The sequence below is a fragment of the Fringilla coelebs genome (genome assembly GCF_963513975.1).
Source record: "Fringilla coelebs genome assembly, chromosome: 1".
NCBI classification, from domain to species: domain Eukaryota; kingdom Metazoa; phylum Chordata; class Aves; order Passeriformes; family Fringillidae; genus Fringilla; species Fringilla coelebs.
The window spans coordinates 90,335,751-90,362,004 of record NC_140028.1 but is presented as its reverse complement, the minus strand read 5'-3'; the positions used below and the strand labels follow the sequence as shown (position 1 = coordinate 90,362,004).

Here is a 26,254-nt window from a genome sequence, read left to right as displayed (position 1 = left end):
GCATCTGAAATCGTGGAGTGAAATACTTGAATTACTTCACAGTAACAGGTGCTTGAGCCTGGCTGGAGCTGTGTAGTGTCAGGCATCCAGGGGCTGTGTGTGTGCCAGCCTGCATGTCAGACCTGGGGGGCCTGAGCATGAGGTACTGTCTAGATTAAGCTAGGGAAGGGCATGTTACTCCAGTGGTCATTTTTCTTAAGACTTTCCATGTCCCTGTGTCCCAAGTCATGTGCTGAAGATAGCATCTTTCAGTTTAATCCCCCAGTTGTCCTGTTATCTCTTGCTCTGTGTTTCTGGATAGGTGCATCCCCTGTCTCATTAGTTAGCCGTAACTGCATCCTCTGGGCTGGAATGGTGTCTCTTGGTGTTGTTTTGTCCCATTACCTGCTGAAAGGGTGTCCATTTGTTACAGATAGAGCTTGTCTGCAAAAGTCTTACCTAGTGGGTTGAATCTTTCAGAGCTTGAGTTCCCCTTTCTTAGGTCTCTGTTGCATCTGTGGACAGCTGTGAACAACATCACCCATAGCTTCCTGCTGAGGCTTTCTCACCTTAGTGCAGTGGTTTGATTTCTTTTTTCTTCTGTAAGATTTTTAGGCTAGTGGTACCTTCAAACTGGTTGCTAATTTATCCATCTTATTTCACTTCCAATATGGAGCTTCCATTCTGTTGGGACCTCTGGTAAAGTGGGTGGGTGGAGGGGATAGCAGAGGGTGATTTGCTAGCTTTTGTGTTTGTTTAAAGGATGGAGAGGAGCAGAATCTAATGGAGTTTAAAGCGGCATAATGGTCCTCTGAAATGTAATCTGTGGAAATGTATTTCTAATTTAGTGAGGTTGATCAGTCTGTTGGCAGCGTGTCACTGCTGTGATCTGGGCCAACTGCCACAGTTGTTGGTGGGAAGAGTCAGATGGGGGTTCTGTGTGTCTGTGTGTCTGTGTGTGAGCACACATGGCTGCATTCACGCACTTGTTTCCACTGCTTGCTAACTAAGCACGTGCTATTTATAGCTTTGAAGGCACTTGCACTTACAGAAAGGCAACCTGTGTGGGGGTGTCACTGATCTCCACTTTTATTTCCTACTCTTAGCATTCTCTTAGTGTTCTGGTTTAACAATGCAAATGGGAAGCACGGGTACTTTAGTCCTATTCCAGTGCTTCATGTTGTTGGATTTTTTTTAATTTTATTTTTTATTTAAATCAATGGGTGTTTAGCTCTTGCACCTGTAATTTTCTTCTTTGTTATTCATCTGTGGCATAATTGATGTTTTGTACTGTCAATTAAGAACTTGCAATTCAGTCCTAATTTCTTCAGTATGCAGGAGTACTGGAACATTTCTGACAACACATGCATTCAGACGGCAAGATCACAATTACAATTATGTTAAAAGCCACGAGGGAGAGTCTGCTCTGAGTGCCACACATGGCATGTTCTTGGTCTGCTTAAACAGTCTGAAGAAAAACTGTGAAAGGGAAAGCTGTCAGCTTTGTGTTTCAGCACCCCCACAAGCTTATTACTGCATCACCCCTGTATAAGACATGAAAAGAGCCTCTTAAAAAGAGGCAGGAGAATCTTCTTGGACACCTGCTACCTGGATGCTTCTCTGTGGAGGAGCAGGAGAGTGCTGTGGCTTGGAGGGAGGAGTGGGTTGTTCAGACTTGTATTAGCATGTTTCTGGGTTCTGTGCCTGAACTGCTGTGTCCTTCAAGAGGTCCTGGCTGCCTGAGTTGTGTCCATTTGGCCTCTGGGAATGTTTAGCTCCAGGTGGTTGGCTCTTTTGATGTGTCCTCCAAACAAGGAGATGGGAGCTGGTTGTTAATATGCTGGTAGGGAGTTCATGTAGCAGCGTGTTGGTACATCCAGCTCCAGAAAGGTCCCACAAGGGACTCTCCAAGGCACTGGCAAGCTTAGTTTGGTGCTACTCTTCTGGAGCTGCTAGTGAGCCTGGAGAGGGAAGAGCCAGCAGCTTACAAAGACACCGTGCATAGGGAAGGAAGACTTGGGATTTTTTGGAAGGGGTTATTTTGATTTGGAACCTTCATTCTATTATTTATTGCAGCGTTGAGGGTTTCAGAATTGTTTGCATGGTGGGACAGGTGGTTGGTCTGACTTCTGTCCAGTTGTGTGTTCACCTTGGCTCTTTGTGCTTTCACCATGAAATGCAACACAAAATTGCATGGAAATAAGAGCACCCTCACAGGGTTGAAGATCAGCACTCAGAAAATTTTAAGCGTAGTAGTGATAAGATCCAGGACAGTGAATCTCTATGTTTGTTTAACTTAAAAAAAAAATAGTCCCTCAAAATGATCTGGGGATATAATCCCTAGATTCATGATCACAGCCTTTTCTTGGACAAAGGAGTCTTTCCCAGGATTGGTGGGAATGCAGCTCAGTGACAAGGGCCTTCTCTGCTGTTGTCCCAGCACTCCCAGCACAGCACAGATTTGTCACACCATAAAATCACGAGTCACTAAGGGTGGAAAACACCTTCAGGATCACCAAATCCAACCTTGGACTGAATTCCACCATGAATTCTTATGTCAGGGTGTACTTTCTTTTTCTGTTTTTAAACAGAGAAATTTAAGCATCTTGTCACCACTACAGGCTCACTCTTCATTGTTCTTGTGGGGTTTATTTTGAGTGGGAGCAGCTGAATTTTGTCAGTGAAGGAGCAATACTATCATGCTACAGTGTGGAAGAAAGGCCCTTGACATGCATAAGATCCCATACTTAGGAGAACAAGTCCCATTTACCTGTCCTGCTGTGTGTAAGAAAATCTAATGATGCAAATAATTTTAACTCCCCCCCCACTCCATTAGCACCCTGTAATTTCAAAGGGAAATAATTTAACCAAGATGACCTGCTTGGTTTCATTATCCAGAACACAAAGGCTTTAGACATATTTTAATTAGTTTGTTTTTCAAACTCTTGATTTGATAATACACTGTACTAATTACTTCTTAAAAGGTAAGTGGAACACAATGAAAAAGCTGTAACAGTTGATGAATATCTGAGACCTGGAATACATTTCTAGACTGACCAAACTTGGCAAGGCTCCTCTGCTTTCTATTATTTTAAAATCCTCCTTTTAAAAAGGTTAGTGGTTTTTAAAAATTTTATTAAATTGTGACCTAGAATTTTCAACACAAGGAGGGGAATAGTACAGATATCTCTGAAGTGTTTGTCTGCAGTGTTCTTATCTTTAAATAGCTTCTTTGAAGGAGTCTGTATGCCCTTTGCCAGAGGATAATTAGTATCTTTCAGCAGCATGTAGATACGAGTGTGTCATCTCTGTGTAGTTGTACAACAGCTCTCACTTTTTGCTGTGTTTTCTGCTTTTGATCATATTTTTCTTAATAGCTTCTGTTACAGTGCATTCAAGTTACTTCTGTTCTCTGTAATTATTTACAGGTTAAAATATTGTGAGTCAAATATCAGGCTAAAGGAGGAAGGAAAAACAACTCCCTGTGAGCAATAGATCTTTGGCAAAAGGTGATAACAGGGAGGCTGTGATTAGGAGAGTACATTTTAAGAAGTTTTCCCATGATCAATTTTCTAATTAAGCTGAGCCTCTGGGATTACGTGCTAGAGAATTTCAAGGATTCCTAAATAAAAATGGTTTAATTGAGATCTCACAAATTGAGTTTTCAGGCTCTTCTATTCTGCAAAACATGTGATTGTTCTTTTTCTTTGAGTGCTGTGCTGACTTAATAATATGATGATTTATTACAATTGGGCAAAATCAAACCAGAAAATTTCACTATGTGAAATGTTTGTCTGAAATGTGCATGTTTGTCTGAAGTTCAGTAACTTCTAACTTTTAGTGCAGTGTGTTCTTGAAAAGGCTTTTTATTCTTTTCAGCATCTGTATTTGGGTGGTAAAAAGGGTCAGTGGCCTTTGATCCGAGTCTTTTTTTGAGTCCTGATAGGAGAAATTGACGATGTCAGTTCATACCTGCAGAGATTTCCGATTACAGGAGAGCCTCCAGAACCGAATCTTGGGAGTTCTTAATCTTGGGCATGTTACAAAACAGCTGTTAATTTGCCTGTCTTTTCAGCAAGGCAGAAGGTATGTTTGCCTGGTAGTTTGGTGTCAGCAGGCTCTGTAGTCAAGGTGTGCTGCTGCACTTGAGAGCTGCTGCCTTGCATGGGTCACACTCTGGAAGCACCAGCCATTGGCACCATGGAGACTTGATCACCACATCAGAGTAAGCAGATTGAATAGCACTGCAACTTGATTAGGCTGGAAGCAAAGCAATAAAATGCTGACACTGTCCAAAAGTATGAGCTTCTTTGCAGTCTGAGTTACTTTTTATAATTCCAAAATAATATTAAAACATGTAGACGTACAATAATTTGTTTAAAATACTGTAAGAAAAATTTTTATTGATTTTGTTATGATATAATTTAGTATTTGAAACTAAAATTTTAGGATGGATTGAAAATTCAAGAATAAACTTCAGAGTGTTGAATTTCAAATGCACAAGCCGTTTAATAAAAATAAGTTCACATTTAGTAATTGTAATCTCAACATTTCTAAGTTCTGTTTTAAAGTTAGGAGTAACATTGAAGGATAGAATATAAGCTGTTTTTCATACATGCAAGCATTTAGGCTTGCATGTATGAAATACGGAATATGAGAATATGAGCTATGGAATATGAGCTACTAAGCAACTCTTATGATGGTTTAGGAAAAGAGTAATTTAATCAGTATTGGCAGGGACAAGTGGTTACACAGTCTCAGAGTGAGCAACACTTCAGTGAAGTACAGAGAGAGGAGATCCTGGTGACCACCACCATGGATTATTCCTTCCCAGGGGAACAGAGTGCTGCTGGAGTGCCACAACTCCAGGTATCCAGTGGAAGGTGCAATTTCATGTCAGTGTGTGCCTGCTGGGAGATTTAAGAGATGGGAAGAGGTGCTGAGGTAAGATAGAGTATCCTGGGGGTAGTACTGCAGCTGAAGGAAAGCTTTTTCTTGCTCTTCCTGGTTTTGGGCCCTTTCTGGTGTTAACGATTTGAATATCTACCCCTGTAAAAAGCCACAGGATGCAGGTAACTGATGGAAATGGGAGACTCATCTTGAGGTTTAGCTCTTGTGTTTGCCACAGATTCAGTCTGAGTCCCTCAGCAAGCTGCTTAGTATTTTGTAAAATGAGGATAAATATTTAGCTCTGTATATTGCTGTCGATGTAGCTGGATGTTGGTTATGGATGAGCTACTGGCATAAAATCTGAGTGCTGTGATGGCAGCAGCAACTCAAAGCCTCACTGCCCAGGGGCAATGTAAAGTATTCTGGCAAAGGCAATTCCTGCCCTTCATCCCAGCCAAAAACCTCTGAGCCTGCTTCTCTAACCTGTGAATATACCATAGCTTCAGTGTTATCCAAATGACTGATTCTATGCTAGGGATGGGGACCCAGGATCTCTAGGGCAGGAAACACAGCCTGCTAGCTTCTTGGGAATGTCATCACGGTGGTTTAAAACTTCCATACTAGTTTGTTCTTGGTGGGAAGGAACGTAAAGTTGGGGGTTGAAGTGGAAAGGGTTGGTTTTGAGGTCCACTGTAAAATCCAGTCAGGCTGGTGGAGTTAAATTGCTTTGAGATTGTCAGATACAAATTGTAGATGTAAGAAGTGCTCCTTTGGGTTTTTTTTTTAATTTTGGGTACTCTGTTCCTCTGGAGTGTTTTGCTAAGTTTGGAAAGTAGACCTGCTTTTCTTCCTGAAGACTCACACATTTCCCCACCCTTGCTCCATTTCTCTAGGAAAGGAAAAATTTTCTTCAAGCTTTTGGGTTTAAGCTCTACTAGTTCGAAGAACAGACTGAGAAGAAAATGGGAGTTATGTTGCTACACTCAGTCAATAAATTAACTGTAACTCCAGGCCCCTTGTGATTGGAACAATGGCAGCAGAGGGAGGAGTTGGAGCTCAGTTTTATTTCTATATTTGAGATGGCCTTTTCCTCCCTCTTGCTCAGGCACCAGGGAGCTCCCTCTGGGACTGTTCCTGCAGGTGGAGTCAGACAAGTGAAGTACAATGCTCTTTCCCATAGAGCTTATGCAGTTTGTGCTCCTTTAGCCTGGCTTGGTAAAACAACCATCAGGTGCAGGCATAAATGACATATATTTGCACTTCAGGGATTTGGCATTGTCCTGCCAAAACATAATGAGTGGGACATGTAATAAATGACAAGCAGGCCCTAGATGTTAAGCATTGAGATGCCAGCACATCAGGAGCATTTGAGAGGTAAGGTTTTTCCACCTGCTTACAGCCACAAAATGGGGCTGTGTGTCAGAGGAGAAGCCAAACCTCTGGATGTGGCTCACTGTGGGGCTTGGCAAGCCGTGTGCTTTTTTGGGGCAGGCTGAAGTCCCACATACCTTGACCTGCCCTGTGTGTAAGTCATTCCTAATGGTTTAAATTGTTTTAAGATTTTTTTCAAAGCACATCTGGGTTGTGTTTAATTATTAGAAGGGGAAAAAAAGGAGGAGCTAGAGGGGGAGTTGGTGTAAATAATTAATGGAGAAGAATCCTCCAATTTTGCAGAAACCACAGCTGAAATTACAGAGAAGGCTTTTGGACTGAGATGATTTTTGTTGTGGTTGTAACATACCAGGGTTTGAATCCTGTCCAGATGAAAACATTTGGTTTGTACTTCAGTAAATACTGCAGAAGCACTGCCAGCTAATTCTGAAGAGTAATGAAAGAGTATTTTTTGGCAAAGCACATGCACTTTCCATACTTCTGATTCCACTCTTCAGATCCAAATTCAGAGGGTTTTTTTAACATGTTTAGCTAGCCCAAGACAAAAGTTAATATAATTTAATGAGAAACAAAACATAACTGTAATTTAGGAGAGAGAACGACACATTTGTCAAAAAGAAAAAAAGTAATAACCTCATTAGTCAAATAAAATGGCTGAAAAAGAGTATAGTTTATTCTATTAATTGGGCACTTGCTGCTGAGGTCAACACATCTGTATGTAGAGGCTGCAAAAGCATCAATTCTGCTTGCTGTTAGTGGTGAGCCTGAATTTTGCGCATGCAAAGGGTGACATCTTTCCTAGAAAATTGCTAAAAGCATCACCATGACTTAAACCTCCCTATATTTTACTTTGTACTTATTGTTGTACAAGCACCAAATTATTGTAAAAGAGGGCATGAAGTGCATTTGTCATTCTTCCATATGTGTTAGGCCACACTTAGTGTGTAGTTGTGGTAATCATTTTTTCCTATATACTTAGGCTTTCTTTTGTGTTGCTCTCACAATAGGAGGGAAGACAAAATACTCAAGAGAGAATTTCAATAATGGAACTGAAGATACTGATGGAAGCAGTTGCCAAACATACTTCAAATCTAATTTTTTTAAAGAGCTGACTGTCCTCCCTTTCTGTAATAATTCATAGCTCATTGTAACCTTGATGAGTGATTTTTAAAAAACCAACTCATCATTAATGATTTTCTCAAAATTTGCTACGTGCAGTAGTATCTGATCCTAGGAGCTCTCGTACTGGTGAGGAAAGGGTTGTGTCAGCTGTCTGAACTTTGTGTGGCTTGCAATCCCTTAGTCAGACATGGAAATTTTTTAGGCTTTCAGAATCTCACTATGAGGTCCAGCTTTGGTGATTTGGCCTTTCCCCGAGTGTTTTGGAGGAGAGGGAGGGAGAGGGCTGAGAAGTTCCCTCCAGGTTGCTGCCTGACTTTGGCCATGGCTTTTCTGCTCCCAGCTGTGAGACTTGTTAAGCAGGAAAAGGTGAGTGGCACATGTCTGGAGCAGGGCAGCAGGTTGACTGCACTATCAGATGGACGCATTGTACTGAGCCAGCCTTAGCTGCAATGTCCTGTACGCTTTACTGTATTTGTTATTATTTCATGGCAGTAATCCCTTCTGTATCTCCCTTCCCCTGTTGCTCCCTCAGCTTGTGTCCATCTGCTAGAGAACCTCTCACCACTCACCTTTCCCCAGCCCCAGCACATCTGGGTTCCTTTCTTCTGCTCTGCTGCTGCACTTCACAGCCTTTCTTACAGCTTACTCTTTCTGCCATGGCTTCTCCTTCCTTCCCAATATGTTGCAATTGCCCCATCCAGATCTTTGGTGACAGTGTATGCTTTTATGCAAATATTTCTGCAAAACAAATCAGCTGTCTTGGCGGGGAGAGGAGGGAAAGCATTTATAAGTTATGTGCTTGGACATCATCAGGACACCATGTAAAATGTGCAGCTCCTACACGAGATTGGAAACATACTTCATTTAATGTTTTGTTTAATAACATAAGGTGATATATTACACTACACATTCAGTAAGAAAAAGAGTGCATAGAAATTTTCCAAATCTTTTCTTGAGAGCTTGTAACATTACATTACAGTTACAGTATTTATTAATGGATTTTAATTTCCTTAGTCTGGAATCTTAATCTGAATCGGTTCCCTGATCCGATTCACCACATGGCCCCACAAAAAAAATTGCACTGCCACAGCTGAGGAGGTGGCACAGGTATAATAAGAAGAGGCCAGATGGGGGTAGATGTTCTGTAGGCTATTTTTGATGCCAAGAAAAATGTCCACACAGCCACCAATAGTCTAGATGGTTCCTTGCACGAAATGTCTTCTAAATGAGTGGTAAGAAGTAAAATTTAATTTCTAGGCTGCCATTAGATTTTCTGAGTGAACAAGCTTTTCAGGCACCTGCTAATGGGGTGGGTGGCAGGGTGGGTTTCTTGGGGTGGAGGGCTGCTTGTGTGTTTTCCCCAGGCTCTGGAAGGCTGCTCCCTGCTCTCCCCCTTCATCTGTTCCAGTGCCCATGGCAGCAGCTGCCTGCGTGGTGTGGGGGCTCTCAGCACAGAAGGAGACTTGTAAAATTCAATACAGCCACAGGCTCTCATAACTCTCTCCCTCTCTCCCTCTCTCAGATTTTTCTCCTGTTTTCTTGGGGATGGAGAGTGAGGAATTGGGGAATTGTATACCTTGAGTGCTGAGATCTGGCAGGCACCACCTCCCAGGCACAGATGTTGCCCTTTATTCGTGGCATTGCTGCTCATCTTTTTTGCTGTTGGTTATTATTTCCAGTGTCACTCTTTATGTTACCCTTGGTAGGCTTTGAGAATCAGACTTTGGTGCTGGGGAGGGCAAGAGGAAGAGGAGGGATGATTGCTCATCTTTATTTACTCTTATTGCCTGGCTGTGAAATATGTGCAAGAGGGAACCAGCATGGCTGCCCCATGGGTTTCTGTTGCTGAGTGTGTCCAGGAAGAGAAAAACGTGCAGAATAGTAATCTGTGAATTTTATATATCAAGGAAGCCCCTACAATGCTACGTTCTGTGAATGTGTGTGTACAGATGTGCCCGGTGAACCTGCAGTTTTCCTTATTCTCATGCCATATTGGAAGGTTTTTATCATCTTGCTGTGATTACATCATTTTCTTGGTAAATATCTGTTACACATGGAATAACCTGAGAGCAACAACTCTCAACAAAGTCTGCCTGTAAGGAAAACCACCATGGTCTTACCTTGCAGTGAAGACCAGACAGATTTTTGAGGAAGGGCAATATATTTTATTTTACCAATTGCCACAGCTGGAAAAACCAACCAGCTCTTGAGCACACATTCCTCTTCAGATTTTCAATGGTCTAGAACATTTATAGCTACTGTAACACTTCTTAATATTGTTTATATCAATCAGTAGCTTTGAGTAACAAATGGAGCGTCACATGCACATCCCTATCTGATCTCAGAGAGAATGAGGGATATTTAGGACAGGAGTCATTATTACACAATATTGAAAAAGGTGAGTGATTACATAGCTTCCACTCTTCAGAGTTGAGTTTCATTCATATGAGTTTTGTTATTTTATCACTCGTGAGAAGTCTGAGTATTATTTCCACAAGAGGAGTCTCGGGGGGGTGTGGGTGTGGGTGTGTGTGTGTTGCTTAGTCCTTTCCTTGGTGTAAACCAGCAGTGCACATCAACCACTCACACGTTAGGTGTTGCTTAAAAAGCATAATTGTCATTCTTTCAGCTTGAATGAAATCACAGTGTACTTACAGGCATGTCTTCCCTTCAGGTTGCTCATAAAGGGAATTTGCAGTGTCTTGAGTGTGGCCAGTCTGTTTCAATGTTTTAAACCCGTGTTTTCTCAGCCTTTTGGACATGGTTAGCTACATAGGCTTAAAGTGAAAGTGGTTTTTACCAGTTCAACACATATTTGTGAACAAAATATTTGAGGCTATTCCAGAACTGAAGTAGTATTATAAAAGATGAGGATAAAAATAGTTCCAATACAAAAATTAAACAAGAAAACTCAGAGTTTTAAAATTTCTTTCAGAGTCTTCCATCCATAACAATGCTTACATAGAACAAAAATGTGCAAGTCCAGACTTTTTTTTCTTTCTTTCTGTTTGGCAAGTCACATTTAATAAATATGTAGGAAAAGCCGCTGGGAAGGAGGGGAGGAGACCCAGACTTGAATGCCAGCTTTTCTCCAAGGTCTCATATTGCAGAGCACTTAGATCAGTAAAGTGAGCGTTCACAGGACTCTCCTGTGTTATTGGATGTTGCTAGTCTAATTTCTCTGGAAATGTACTTCCCAAACAGTCCCAGCTGTCCCAGGAATGCAGTTTAACCATTGTTGTTCATAGTTCTCGATTGGAAAGAATTAAAAACTGTCATTCTGACAGGAGATTTATGCCCTGAGATTACAGTGATTGAATACCAGGAGTTAGGTGAAGTTTGTGCCTGCTCTCGAACTTGGGTAAGGCCCTCCCTCCTTTCTAAACAGACTGACGTAGTACTGTGTGTTATTCTCTGCTTTAAGAAGAAAGAAAAAAAACATTGCTATTGTAATAACAACATTTGCATTGCAGATGATACATTTTTGTTGGTTGCTGTTTAAAGCAGCTGCCAAAAAATTTGAGATAAGGAAGATGAAGCTGAGAGAACAGACATTATATCTAGACTCCTATTTTAGTGTCTCAGAAGGATAAATTTTCTGACTATTTCTCTAATTATAATAGGGGGATTTCAGTCTGTGTTTGAATCTAATTTTGAGGGTTCCAAACAGTAAGGTTCTCTTATGCCACGATTTGTTAATGCACAGTGGTGTCAGATGGTGTCAGACTTCAGATTCTTATAAGAGCTGATGCACTTGCATACAGTTTCTGAATCCTTACTGCACATTTGGGTACTTAGATTGAAAAAAAAACCAATTTATTTTTCAGGCAGCACTGTCTTAGGAGTAACTATTTTGGAGCCTTTAGTTAGTTGCTGTTGAGACATAAAACTCCCCTACAAGCAGAAGAATGAATGTGCCTCTCAGCACCTCTTACCTACTGTGTTTGATTGCTTAGACTGTGCCAGAAAGTTCTGGGCTTGCATAAAAAATGTGAAGGTTTTTTGTTTCTGTAAGTTGCTACAGCTTCCATTGTGTGAAATATGCCAGCAGTCTTAATTTGATCATTAGTCTATAGAAATAGGAGAGCTGTGGCATGCAGAAGCCCTTTCCCCTAGGATAACCCTATGTGTCCATACATTTCTGTCTAGGTTGGATGGATAAATGCACAATTTCAGTGGGGGAGAATCATGATGCCCTCAATGCTGCTGTAGTGCTTATCCTGGCTGTCCCAGGGCTACCACTCACACAGCACAGGATGCTGGTGAGGAGTTTGTCTGCTTCTCCCCAAGGCAGCCACAGTTCCAAAGGGGCTGTTGCAGAGGCCAAAGGCCAGCATCTTTACAGGTGAGGGCTAAGCCTTCAGTGGGATGAAGGAGAGAATTGGAAGGGCCAGTTTTCAGTAAGAAAACTCATGGATTGAGATAAAGGCAGTTTATTAGGCAAAGCAAAGCTGCAAGCAAAGCAAAAAAAAGAATTCATTTGTTACTCGCTTTTGGCACGTAGGTGTTTAACCATCCCCAGAATGAAGGGCTCCATCACATAAAATGGTTACCTGGGAATACAAATGGTGCAACACTGAATGTCCCCACCTTCCTCCTTCTTCCCCCAGCTCTTATTGTTGAGAACAGTCCTATGGTCTGGAATATCCATTTGGCCAGTTACCCTGTCTGTGTCCCCTCTAGCTCCTTGTGCACCCCAGCCTGCTTGCTGGTAGAGCAGCATGAAAAACAGGGGCAAAAAATGCCTTGACACCATGCAAGCACTGCTCAGCAATGGCTAAAACATCCCAGTCTTATGAACTCTGCTTCCAGCACAAATCCAAAACATAGCCCTATTTCAGCTGCTATGAAGAAGATTAACTCCATCCCAATCAATATCAGTATATTTAGGAATGGATGATTCATTGCAGAAACAGCCTATCACTGTTTTTGTGCCATATTTAGGTAATTCATTAATTAATAAGTGATTTTTATAGTTAGAGTATTTTGTACAACCCTGGTGGATGATACACAATCAAAAAATAACCTTTAGTTAGTTGTTGGCAGTGGCAACACCAAAAGCAAACCAAACACAGAATTGGAGTTCTGAAGAGCTAGAAGTCAGAAGTGCTTCCTAAGGAAGCAGCAGTCAAATAAGCCACTACCTTTTGTTGGTCTCTAGCTCAGTTCTCTTTGTCCTTTTGTTTTATTTAGCTGCAGGAAAATAAATCAAGTTGCTATTGTCCAAATGTGTGACTATACGTTTTTCCCTTTCTTTAAAAGAAATTTTTCTTTGGGAATAACTAGAAGCCTCCTAGGGCACCAGTCCCTCCAGGGCATGGACAAGAGGCTCATGTTGAAGTAGAAAGTGATATTGAAGCTCATGGGAAGGTGCCCATTATTTGTCAGCAGTATTTGTACATTTATGAATTGTGGGAGCATCATGGGAAAAGTAGTCAAGAGATGAGAACAGCATCCTCAAGAGGAGCACACAGGGAATCAGAAGGCCTTTCCTCTCTTTTTTCCTTTGCCAGGAATCCTCCATGCAAATAAACTTCTCAGTGTCTTCACTTTTCTCTTTGTTTCTTACTGCAGAGTTCTGCAAAATATTGTGTACAATATTGTAGAGGTCTGCAAAGGATTGTGAACTTTAAATGCTTTATTGTGATGATAACTTAGAAATATCACTGTGTTGCAGACTGGTTTTTTGCTCTTTTTTCTTCTGTTTGGAAAAGCTGTAAGCTTCTAGTGGTGAGTTAAGATTTCAGCAAGGCACTTGAACACGCATTTGAAATTAAGCATGTGCATTAGTCCTTTTCTGAATACACAGAGTTATTAATTAGGGCTTGTAGCAAAACTGATTGTCTGAAGTATGAATAGAATGTGCTTGAGGGGGGAAGAACCCTGCTTTTCAAGACCATGCATATCCTGTTGGTTAAAACTAATAAATAAAAACCCTCTAGTTAGTTATGCACTGGTCTGAACTCCCACCCTGAGTTCCAGTCTCCCCTTGCTGTGGAGGACACTGAAGTAGGGTATGATCAAATATGGTTAGTGCAGTAAGCAAATGTGATCATGCTAATGAGCCATTTCTTTATAATGATCAGGTTCTCCAGCCCTGCCCAGCAACATGGTATATTTTGGAAGCTCTCAGGATGATGAGGATGAAGAAGAGGAGGAGGAGGAGACAGAGGACACAAAAACAGCCACAAACAATGCTTCATCATCATGCCAGTCAACCCCTAGGAAAGGAAAAACGCATAAACACGTACCAAATGGGCAAGGTAGGTCCTAAGTAGTGCTGTTCTCCTGCACCCCCTAGTAAAGAAATCTATGAGCTGAATGTGCTCAGTCCTTGTCTGTTCTTCTGGGTCTGATTGAAAAAGTGGTGGAATAAGATGCAGTTTTAGCATCTTGTGCTTTAACCTCTTTCTTCTAACAATCTGAACTCCGTGGCAGAACCACGGCAGGGCTGGAATCATATACACACATGTACATATATACTGACATGGGAGTCAGTCTCTTCTCCATGTAACAAGCAATAGGACCAGAAGAAATGGCCTCAAGTGACCAGGAAAGGTTTAAATTGGGCATTAAGAGAAATTTCTTTGCTGAAAGGGTTGTCAGGTCTGCCCAGGGAAGTGGTTGAGTCACTATCCCTGAAGGTATTTATAAGTCATGTAGATGTGGCACTGAGGGACATGTTTTAGTGGTGGATTTGGCTATGTTAGGTTTATGGTTGGATTCAATGATCTTAAAGGTCTTTTCCAACCTAAAATAATCCTGTGATTCCATGAGCTGTATTTATGTATGTACACACATACACATACAGACACAGTCACGCTCTCTGGCTTTTGTGGGACCGATGTTTAATTTAGAATGACTTTATTTGATCAAAGTTAAATCTAAGCATTCATAAGTGTTATCAAAACACATGTCAGGGGCAACACTTAATTCCCCTCATGAACTATTGAGACCACACTTGCAGTAGGTTGATACCACCACGTTCATATTGTTGATTGAAAAATTTTATGGAAGAAACTTTTTCAAGTCAGTTATTTCTCTGCCAATCAGCAAAAGCTGCATTAATTGCACAGTAATTGTATCATGATGTCCTTGTGCCATATCTTGAAAAATGGATCCACATATATTGCAACATTGCCTACTGTATAATGGAAGATTTAAAGCCGTGCTGAAAATTTCTTGAGCCTGCTGTAATGCTCCCCTGCCAGCCTCCTGTGTGATGTGGTTTTTGCTCCAGCAGGAGCTCTTGTTTCATAACTGTGCTATCTCTGTCTGACATAGTTTCAAAATGTAGCCTGTGCTCTCTGTTCCTTTCCCTCACTATTAGTTTTCCATGAGAATCTTTCTTTCTGGCTACTGCCCCTTCAGCTCTTCTCCTTTTAGCAGGAGGACTGAGAAGAAGGTCTCTTCACCATGCACTTTTTGAGAGGTGACCTGTGCCTGCTCTGTTTGTTCTTTCATGCTACCTTGCTCCAAAGAAGAGATTAGTAAATCCCAATTACTTCACTGTGTTGATCCTCATCTCTGCTTTTCAAAAGGGAGTTTGCTATAAAGGGTGCCTTTGTTACATATGCCAAATTTTTTTTCATGACTGCATCTGAATCTGTTTTTATTGCACACCCAAGCTCAAAAACTCACTTTTTGTGAATGATTTGTGGATAATTGCAAGGCGATGTTGTGCCTAATAACATTTCAGCTGTCAGCTGTGACCAGGAGCTTTAATGCTTTTCCAGCCATAGATCAAAACTTGGCACTTAGGATTGATTTCTAAGTAACCCCCCCCCAAAATAAGAGGCACAAAACTCCGCATATGGAAAATGAGGCTGCACGTAACAGAACTGCTCCCTTAGAGTTTTAAATGTGATATATCACTGCAAAAGGAGCTGATGGTGTTCTATGAGAAGGTCCCAGATGGCAGCCACTTTGAAATTAGCTCAAAACCAGAGACACCTGAAATCTTAATTGGGGGTAAGTAAAGGCAAACATAATGAGCCATATAATGGCTTCATAATCTTTATCAATATAGATCAGAGAGAGTGTAAATGAAGCTGCTGCTTTAATAGAGCTGCAAAAGACCTTTATAAAATACATAGGAGACAATGTGAGATGTTTTGACAAAGGTGAAGAAACAGGAATTCCCAGAGAAGGCATCTGCTTCTTCTTCGTCATTGTAATTTCTTTTTTTCTTCTTTTCTTTTTTTTTTTTAATTAAAATTTCCTTACCCAGGGGTATTCCCATTCTTCAGTGTCTGTTATGTTGGTTGACAGCCAATAGTATTTTTGTTTCATGTGAATGAAGTAGGTTCTGGTTCCTGTGTGTCTGTTTTAAATGAGACCACACACAAAGGCAGACCAGGGACGGGTGCAGCAAATGAACTTAATCTAGCGTGAGAGTCTATTTTTAATGAATTAAGGTCTTTTGTTTTTAATATACAATGTCTAGTCAAGCACTTTGGACCTGAAAATGCTAAGCATTTGCTATGACATACAACAACAAAAGTTCAGAGCTTGATTAATGTCATTAGACAGTGTCAAATGATTGCTTTCTGCTCAGTGGGGGCCAACAATTTTTCTGGGCAAAGTCATTTGTCAATATCCTCTTCTGACACCAGTATGGGGTATTATTAAGGTTGTGCACCAAACTGTTATAACTGAGCCTGTTGAGCCACCTTTTGGAGAGCTAACTCCATCGAGAGTGCCTGAGTGGGAATGGGAAGCACGTATAGCACGTGGCGTAGCTTGCGGCACAAGATGAAACAATTAGCTCAACTGACTTGTTGCCTTCCAATCCTACTGCTTACACAGATACATTTAAAGCATCAAATTGTTACCTTTTCACCCTCCTTTCATAGTGCTGCTGATGTGCTGCACATACATCCAGCTGTAAAAGAGGAAAGTGAAATGCTTGGCAGGAGAAGTGTTCATCCCCTGCATTCATGCGAGTGTGTAAAAGGGAGTGTGCAAGTCTTTCCAAGGAGATATTGGGTCTAAATTGCATCTCCCCACTGCTCAGAGGAAATTCCAAGTGGTAGGTAAGAGGGTAGGCTTAGGTCTTTGTTCCTCTAAACCTAATTCTTTGAATTCCTTGCAACTAAATAAATGCTAGTTTGATTTCGTTCTGTGGCACAATGGAAGGTTTTCTCTGCAGGCTCATGAAGAAAAATGTTCGCAGGTGCCAAGTGTTTTGCTAGGCAGGCTGCGATAGAGAGCTGGAAGGTGGAGCTGGGAAGTTGTTGGGTTATCGGTCCCATCTCAGGAGCAAAGGAGGATAGGCATTACTCTACTTGAAAGGGCCTGTGGGCTGGAAAAGTGCCTCAGGAGGAGCAGCATACGCAGATACAGTTGTGTGGCAACTTAGTGCATGCAGCAGGCTACAGTTCCTCTAATAATGGTTGGCTAATTTTCTCAGGAAGAATGATTGGGGAATTAGATATCTCTCACACCAGCACAGCAGCTCAAGGGCGGAGAGGAGTGCACATCTGGGCCAGCATACCTGAGAATGTCCTGTTGTCTCTGGATGCCAGAGACAGACAATTAAGTTCTAATTTACTTTTAGGAAAACAGAATTAACCGTCATTATTTGTAACCAAACTTCTTCATGAAGGGCGGGTCTGGTGTCCTTAGTGGGAGTAAACCCAGCCTCAGTGTGCCAGCAAAACCTACAGGGTCAGAAATGGTTGCTGGATCATGCTGTGTTTTGTTAACATGACGAGATAAAAACTGCTCTGCATGCCTTTTGCCTGAAATGAGCAGGGGAGAAAATTGTAGAGATGCTTCTTTTTTTTCTCTCGCTTGGGGCTCAAATTTCAAAACAGACCTGGCAGTAGTGCATAGTAAGCAAGCATTGCTAGAAACAGTATACTATGCTTCAGTGCTGCCCTACTCACTTACCAGAAATACAGAACGTTTCACTTCTCAATTTGCAATGGATAATTTAGCAGAGTAATTTCCTTACATGTGTAGTAGTACAAAGATGATGCAGGAAAAGATCGTAGATAGCTTTTCTCTTATTTCAGGGTATAGTTCAATGCAGCATTTGTGTATCTTGGGCTTGAATGGCACATCTTTTACATGCGTTACCGTTTGAGTGTGCTGTGAGAAAATTCTGATCTAGGGCTGCAGTTCTTTATTTAGTTTTGCTTTTAACTAGATTTGGTATTTGTGGGTGGGTACTGAGACAGAGCCTTAGGCTTGTACATAATTTTTAGTGAAACTAATCCTGAAGAGGTAAACATTTAGAAGAAAAATATATTTTAAAGAATGAGAAAATTTCAGGCAGAGTGCTGCAATAGTTAATGGGTAGGCAATTATTTTGATGATTTACAGCCTTTTGTTGAAAGACCATGGAACCAGTAATTGTTGCAATAAACATTTTTGCACATTTAATTTTTCTGCAAAAATATGTAACACGAAAATTACCCGGTTTGCAGTAATTTGCATACTTAAATATGCAAATCAGGCACAACACATTTGGGGATTTGTGGATTTTCAGTAGCGAGATGTATGACCTGTGGAGAAGAATAGGGGAGCTGGAAGTTGCTCAAAAAAAAAAAATTAAAAAATGGAATTGTTATCCTGGTGTGAGACTCGTGATAACAGACAGACACTTCTTGTATGGACTTGCTGCTTAGTGAGTGACCCTTTTGATGTTGTTTGTGTCGTAATGGTTAGGTGAGAGTAATGAATTTGTGCTGAGACGAGACACTTGGTATTGAATTTTTGCAAGCGGTGGCGCGGTGTCTCATACCAATAACGCTTCTCCCGGTGGCCCAATATATTCCTGTGCGTGCAGGGCTTGAGCTGTGTTATTGATGGTGTCAAAAAATGAATTCAGTGTTACCCCTCTGCCATGGCTCTCCTGTTTGACTCCTGCTAGTGTGCAGCTATGGAAATTTTCGTGCAGTGTTGTCCACTGAGAAATTGAGTGGTGTTGCATTAGGGCTTGGGAAGTGCAGAAACAGCAATACCACATGTTTTTATATGATGTGGTGCTGGCCTTTTCTTCTGAAGTATACCTTTACTCGTGACTCTGAGAAGGCAGAGATTTTTGGGGGGCTCCAGAAGACAGCTTCTATCCCTAGAAATGATTTATGGAAGTCAGAACATACCCAGCATTTAAGGAAAGCAATTGGCAGTATTAAAATACTGTGTTTTATGGAAGTATAAGGTTGTTTTAGTTCCTCTGGGAGGGGAAAAGAATTATTGCCTGGGTCCTTTAACACAGTTTGAGAGCCACGTAAATGTTTTCACAGTGACTTAGAACTGAATTAAAGCCAGAGCAAGAATGTTTTTGTACAGTAACGGATACTCCATGCCAAAAAGTTGATTAATACTACATCTCTTCCCACACATGATGTATGTAACAACATGAGGCTTGCACTGGAATAGCTGGCTCGGGTTCACAATATTGGCAAGGCTCCCTTTTCTCCTTCTAAAAACAAAACTTCTCCCTTTCGCTTCTATCTCCCCTCTATTTTCTGGATGGTTTTATGAATGTGCAATCACTTGCTTTATGCAGTGCAAGCTTTGCAACATGCAGCATATGTGTATGGTCCATGCCTTCATCTCCCAGCCACTGACACGCAGCAAAAGGGTTCTGTAGTCTGCAGTCCATATTAAACCTCCCCAGTTACCTCAAGTATAAAGCATATCAGGTGCAGGTATAACCTCCAGGAGAGCTTGGGAAACAAAGCTTTGTCCATGGAGTCAATAGCTGACTGAACCCAATCCAGTAATTCTGCTGCCTCCACAGTGAAAGCTTGATTATTGTGCATATTATAAATTAGCTTCTGAATGGCTGGCTGGCTGGATCCTGTGAAGTGTTTGTGTGCAAATTAATTTGTAGGAATACTTCCGAAAATTGCTGAAAACACATTATGTTTATCGCCCACTACAGTGTCAATTCCTGTAGTAAATGCTTAGTTAATCTGTAGTAATTGAGCACATCTGTGGCTTTACTTGACCAAAAAATTTTTTAGACGTTATTATAGCTGCACCTAATAGAGGCACAATTTGCACAGTTTGCATTTGTTTGTGTAGGGATTCTTTATCGCAGTTTCAAATGAGATACCCCAAAGTCCCAGTATGGAATCCTGGGTGAATATTGGTGCCCAGGGTCTTGTTCCCCTGATGCAGGGAGCACTGTGATGCATCTGTGGGGATCACACCTGCCATAAGGTTTTGTTCTGCTGCCATAAATTATATCAGTGGTTTTAAAACCCCCAGTGCTTGTGAGTTTTGAATGTAGTGGTTCAGTTTCTTTGCGTTTGATCATCACTGCTAACCAAAAGACCCACAAGTATTTCACTGTGGGACTCTTATTGTTTCAGTTTAATAATAATAATAGCTTTGGAGGACACAGCATTTTGAGAATAGGCATTCAAATGGATACAAGTATAATGATACCCGTTTATTCTATCTGGAGTGTCTGAACAGTAATAATTTACTTACACTCTTAATTACTTGTTAGTAGTGCTTCTTACCTTTAACTAAAAGCTGTTCTGGAAATACAGAGTAAGGTAGCATAAAATAATCATAATTCAAGACTACACATCCTTTCTGCTTCAGGAATGCAAGTTTCACCACTAGTGTAGGCTGGATTTGTTTTTTGTCTATCTTTTAGTGAAATTATTGCTTCAAGGATGAAACCTTTATTGACTACTCTTTAGCAAGGAACTAAAGTGAATGGGAACAGAACATTGGATATTGGCATGTCAGACTTATTTCTAACATGGGAGATTTTCCTGGAACACATCTGTCAGGGGTTCATAAAGCGCAGCATACACCTTTCCTGATTGAGATCAGGAATATTTTCTGAGCATCAGAAATATTTAGGAGCTGGCAGACATGAAGGAGAATGCCATTTGCTGCATAAGAAGGCACAAAAGAATTAGTAATAATTTCACTGTTTAATCAAATTTGGTCTCAGTAATATTTATTGCAGAGGTTTTGGGGGTTATTGTTTTCTTTCCTTTGAGAAGTGAGTGTTGCTGGCTTATTATCAGTTACACTTCAACAACAAGATTTTTTCAAGGGGGGGTCAGTCTTTGTTTTATTTATGCATTTTTTCTCTTTAACTGTCATACTAGCTGTTGGGGCCAGAGTTTAATTATGTATTGTACTAAATAAATTTATTTTGTAAATAACTTGCTTCAATATTTTTAGCGAGATGGGAGGAAAATCATAGTCTCAGGGATTTTTTCTGCCCCTAAATGCTTGGTTTGCGATAGTATTATGTAATTAATCAAGTTAACATTTAGATAGTTGCTCACATGATGTGAATATTTGTGAATTATGTGTATGTTTGTGAATTTTTCAGAACCTACTATTGCAGAAAGGTTTTGTAGCTGGATATAACAGTAATCTAGGTGTTGCAAGAAACAAATACTGATTTTAATAGAAACTGATACCATCTACTTTTTAACTGGAAGACAGTGTGGCAAAAACTGTTTTGCATCTGCATCTCCCTTTGTTGTGTTTTCAGACACTAGCTTTTTAAGCTTTTCCTGTGAGACTGAACATTTTTTCCCTCCTATATCTCTCTTCCTCCTTTCAAGAATCTTACAAATTAAGACAAAAGATAATTACTCAGAGGGTAAAACTGGCAGGGTTCCCACGACGCTTAAATTTAATGAGCTGTTGCATATAAAATATACCTTGTCTCATGTTTGCCTTTTTTTTTTTTTTTTTTTGCCTTTTTTTTTGGTGAACCCGAGAAGTGCACAATTTGGCTTTTTGGCTGTGTTTTCTTTTTTAGTAATCTTCATTTTTAAAGTGGCAACTGATTACAGAAAATTAATCTCTCTGACTTGAATGTTTCTGTAAGAGCAGATCAGTATATACAATTTGTTCCTTTCAAAGGAAGATATCACTCTAAATGATAAAATACATATTAACAAAGCTGCCATTGGTTGTTTGTGCTATGTCTTATTAAAAATAAATAGTCGTGCTTTGTGCATCTGTAGCGCCTTCCATCTGATGTGAGAATTTTTTACAAAGGAGGATGAATGTATTGTCATGAACTTCCAGAGAGGGGTTGGCAATTATTATCAGTTCCATCACTGGAAATGAGTCACAAAGAGTTGCGTGGTTTTCACAGAAATCACTGAGAAATCCTTTGCTGGCTGGGCCAGCACCAGTTGCTCCTGAGCTCAGGAGTAACAGAACCACGGAGAAATCTGTGGTGACTCCAGTGCTGACAGCTTTTCTCTCATTCTTACTCTGTTTATGCAAGTGGGAAGGAAGAGAGGAGAAAAAGCAATCACAGATTTTTCTTTTCTAAGTAATCTGCTTCAACTTATGACTAACTGAACATGATAAGGGAACTGAAAATTAAATTTGTCAATAGTTTGCTGGGGTTCCAGCTGCAGGAAGCTGGATTGCTGCTTGGGAAGGTTTGGAAGTAAGGTGGGCTCAAAAGCAGCTTAGCTGCCCCTCTTCTGTCCAGCAGGATTGTGCTTTTTATTACTGCTCTTACTGCTGCTCCTACTGTTAATACTCTACATCTGTAGCGATAGCTAACCTTCACAACTTATATAAGAAGGTGTGTGTTGTAGGAATATCACCTTTAGTGACAAAAGAAGGCTTTCATTTCAGAAGAAAACAGTAACTTTGAGCATTTAGTTACTATTCCCAAACAGATGGTGTATGTTGTGTGTAATAAATAAAATTTTCACATAGTTGTGCTGTTAAGTATTTATGAAGTTTCTTGTTTGCATCCTTTCCTAAACTGTGTCAAAGAAAGACAGGGGTAGAAATCAAGAGCAAAAGGCATGAGGGCATTTGCCATTGTGGGTGTTGGATCACAGGTCTTGGGGACCTCTGTCAAGTGCTCCACTGAAGAGGTGCATCACTGACATGAATTCAGCACATTTCTGATTAACAAACAGAGAAATGTGATGTGATTTTTTTTCTTTGTTTTAGCTTCAGCTTTTTGTGTTCCCTGACAACAGAAGAGCAGTGACTCTCCATAAATAAATTCAGCAGAGAGACAGGAACAAAACTTGTTTGTATACATCGGCATAATATTTATTGTACAAAAAATAAAGGTGTCTGTTCCACACTTTCTTGTCCCTTCATTATGAGGTTACAGTACTCAGCATAGGTCCCAGTGTTACTTCATGTCACGTGTTCCAAAATGGTTTTAGTATTTTCCTTTTTTTTTGAAGAAGTAGTTTCTTCTATTTACAGCCTGTCTGCTATAGGCAAACTGCTGTCAGTTTGATTCAGCAGTTCAGGTACTGATGAAAACAAAACATGCTTTTTCATGGAATGTCTCCTTTCTTCTACATTGGTATAAAAACAAATCGTTTTTCTGTTTAGGTTATGTTTAGAATTCCCTTACTGCAAGAGCAAAATAATATAATTAAAACTGTCATAAGTAAAAATCAAACTCATAATTCTAAATCTAGGTTCGTCAAAACAGTAATATACTTTGTATGTTTTAATTTGGATATTGAAGATAATGTGTGCTAACAAGCAGAGGAAATACTGTAGTTAATCTGTTCCTCTGAAGAAATATGCAAAATAGTGCTATTTCTATATTGATTTAACTTGAGATATACGAAGGCATTCACTAACTATCCAACACTGAGAGCAGAGAACATCACTGTTTTGAATGAAGCGTTTGGTCTTGCATACTTTTCTTTTTTTCCCCCTTAATAACCTGATTTTCTCTCTTCTCAGTTTTCAATGGGTCCAGCAAATCATCGAAGGAGAAAGAACCTGCTCAGAAACACAAAAGCAAAGAGGCCACCCCAGGGAAGGAGAGGAACAGCGAACATAAGGCTGAGAGTCGAAAAGACCAGGCTGCTGCTAATCACCACGCTACTACAAACACTGGCTCCTCTACGAAAGGGCTCACGGCTAACAACCACCACACTCTTCACAGATCGGCTCAGGACTTAAGGAAACAGGTAAAAAGTTGTTCTCTGCTGTGGACACATGGGGAAAAAAGGCTTTTAAGGTTTTAGCTCCTTTTTTCACTGCTTGGTGTAGATCGAACGTGGCAATCCTTAAAAGCATCCTCTGGAGCAGCAGGGAGTTAATTTTCAGTGATTAAAAAAAAGGAAAAAAGAAAAATTGATACATGGGAAGTCAATATGATAAAGCATGCTTTACAAACCTTTTTATTATCTGGCATGTCCATATGAAAGAGTGAAGTTCACATTGCTGCTTATGAAACCTTTCTGACTGGCACTCTGTGCTGACACTGCCGAGGCTGACAGCGCATGGATGAAGGAGCTGATCTCTGTGGCTTATCTCACTGGTGCTGTGGAGAACCTGACATTGCACTCAGGTGTCTTGGTTTGCACATGGGCAGCACAAACCTCAGAGCCTGGGAAAAATGTTTTGTCTGATGCCTAAATGAGATGCTCCAAAATATTGCCTCCTTCACAATGAAGGTACCTGGTGGGAGATGTTTTTAGAGTTCCATGTTACTTGGTTGAAAGCTAGCAAAAAAATTCAGCAAGAGATTTGTTTCAACCTAACTTGAATTCAGGTGTGAAAGTTTAGCAGACCAGTCTTTCAGTGCTTGTGACTGTCCTTATTCAGGCTGGGGCTGGTTATCAGAATACCTGCAGTGCAGTACAGAACAGAAAGCTTGCTGCACTTAAACCTTTTGGGGTTTTTTTGGGGGAGGGTGTGAGTGAGGGATGTTGATTTGGTTGGTGGTGGGTGGGGTTTTTTGATTGGTTTGTTTGGGGTTTTTTGGGCAGGTTTTTGTTTTTGTTTTAGTTTTGTTGTTGTGTTTTTTGTTTGGTTTGTTCTGGTTTGTGGGTGTGGTTTTTTTTTTTTTTTTGTTGGTTGGTTGGTTGTTTTGCAGTAATGAATTCTCAATGGACTGATTGGAGACAGTCTTTACTTGCTGACACCTAAAGGTTTTTTTTCTAAGTAGGCTGACCTGGTCTTCAGTGGAGCTAGAATTGCCATCTTGTAGAGGGCTGTCAAGGCCTTTAAATGGCACCTCTGAATCACAGGCTTGGAAATTGAAAACAGCAAAAAGAAAAGCAGTGATGCTCCTACTGAGAAAATCTTTAATGCTGTGTGTTCCAGTGGTAGTTTAAGTTCTCCTGAAATGCCTCCACCGAATTTGTATTACCTTCTAAATCAGGTTTGAGATCCTGAAGGCTGTTCACAGTGTGTCTGTACCTCTCTAAAACTTCCAATTCTTTATTCCACCATGGCAATTTGCCCTTATCTAAGCATCAGTGTGAATGTCTGCTTTCTTTTGCATCCTTTTGGATTTCTTTTTTGCCATTACCAATATCTTATCATCCTTGCTGTGACATGTTCTGCCACGAGCTCATGGTGTTGAACAAGTTCCCAAAACATAAGAATGCAGTTCTTAATTCTTTTAACCTACTGGAACACTTGTGTGAAATGCTTTAAAATTGTATCATCAGAGATTGGTTGGCTAAAACTTTTGTGAAAGTCAACTGCTGCCACTTCTAAAAGTAGTTCTGAAAGGAAAAAGACAAGTGTAGAACAGTTTTGTCCACAATCCAAGTGGTTTTGCTTCGTAGAGTATTAAATGTTTTTGATTATGTGACACACAATGGAGAAAAATTTAAAGCGATGCCGTACAAACAGCAGTCACACTACATGGACAGATCAGCAAGGGTGGTCCCCAGGCTTCAGAAAGTAAGGGGAGGTTTAAGTCAAGATGATGTGGGTTTTCTTTTTTTTCTTCCTAAGAAATTATTAGACACCTAAATTTTCTTCTGCAACCCATAGTAGCATAAGTACTTACAAATTTTAATGAAAATATGACTCTAGGTAATTAAAGGTGGATTATATGTTTTGCCTGACAGAAAGCCTTAGTTTTGTACACAACCCTAGACTTGCCAGTTATGGGACATTGCTAAATTTCTCTCTGTTGTCCTGAGTCTTTGACTTTTTCAGTATTTTCCAAAAGAAGATTTTTCTCCCAGGATGCCAGCCACATCTTCTTCCTTCTTCCACTATTTTTTTGCTCCTTGATCACTGCATTTGCATGGTTTATTTTTGTGCGTTTTTGTTTTGTTAAGTCTTACAGAAAATAAAGGCAGAACACTAGAAATTGCCAGAAATTTTCTTTTTTCCTAATTTTCTTTTTGGATGTCTTTCTTCTTTTGGTGTGCCTTTGCACTTGTCACAGGTTCCTTATCTCTTTTGCTTTCTCCTTTGCCATCTTTCAAAGTCTTCCTACTTTAAAGGGTTGTGAGCAAAGGAAATGTAGTTCAATGGGGCCCTCTCTTGGCCTAATATGGTAATTTACCTCTGCACAACTCATAGGCACAGAACTATTTTTATGAATGAATTCAAGATCAGTTGCATAACTTGCATTTGTTTGGTACCAAAATTGTTCTCAGTGTTGCTGATGTTGCTCTTACCACAGTGGTTGCTATCTAGCAGGTTGTTTATTTTTTTGTGTATGGTTTTGGAGGCTGAATCCTAGGTGCTCTGCAGAGGTGTGTATGTAGACCAGTTCAAATGTAACAAACCAATTGCTGCAAGACAGTGCTGGTCCTGTTTTTTTTTTTTTTTTTAATAAAGAAAAGAAAAGTTAAAATCTGTCATACCATGTTTTAGTGCAGGGCAAGTGTTCAGTAAAGAAGAGAAGAGAGTGGTCTGAAGATGATTATATGTCAGCAAAACTAGGAACACAGCTGAAAAGCAAAGATGAGATTATTCATATCCTTAGTTTCACCTTTTGGCTCAAGACTTTGGATCATGTACAGCTAATGTCAGTCATTTTATTCCTACTAGGTGACACACCTAGTTGATGAATGGAAGGCTGTGGGTGTTGTCTCCCTGGACTTCAATAAAGCCTTTAACACCACCTCCCACACATTTTGCTGGAGAAGCAGGCTGCTCAAGGCTTGGA

The 26,254-nt window shown here is 40.4% G+C and overlaps 1 protein-coding gene across 2 annotated transcripts in view; it reads left to right on the top strand.

The window, feature by feature from the left end:
- The window catches only part of JARID2 (jumonji and AT-rich interaction domain containing 2), a 210,937-nt gene that overhangs the window by 150,922 nt on the left and 33,761 nt on the right, over positions 1–26,254 (top strand). For both annotated transcript variants that reach the window (XM_084218428.1, XM_084218429.1), the window contains exons 5-6: positions 13,470–13,646; positions 23,071–23,300. In XM_084218428.1, the coding sequence (XP_084074554.1) occupies positions 13,470–13,646; positions 23,071–23,300 (407 nt within the window). The remainder of the gene's footprint in view (positions 1–13,469; positions 13,647–23,070; positions 23,301–26,254) is intronic.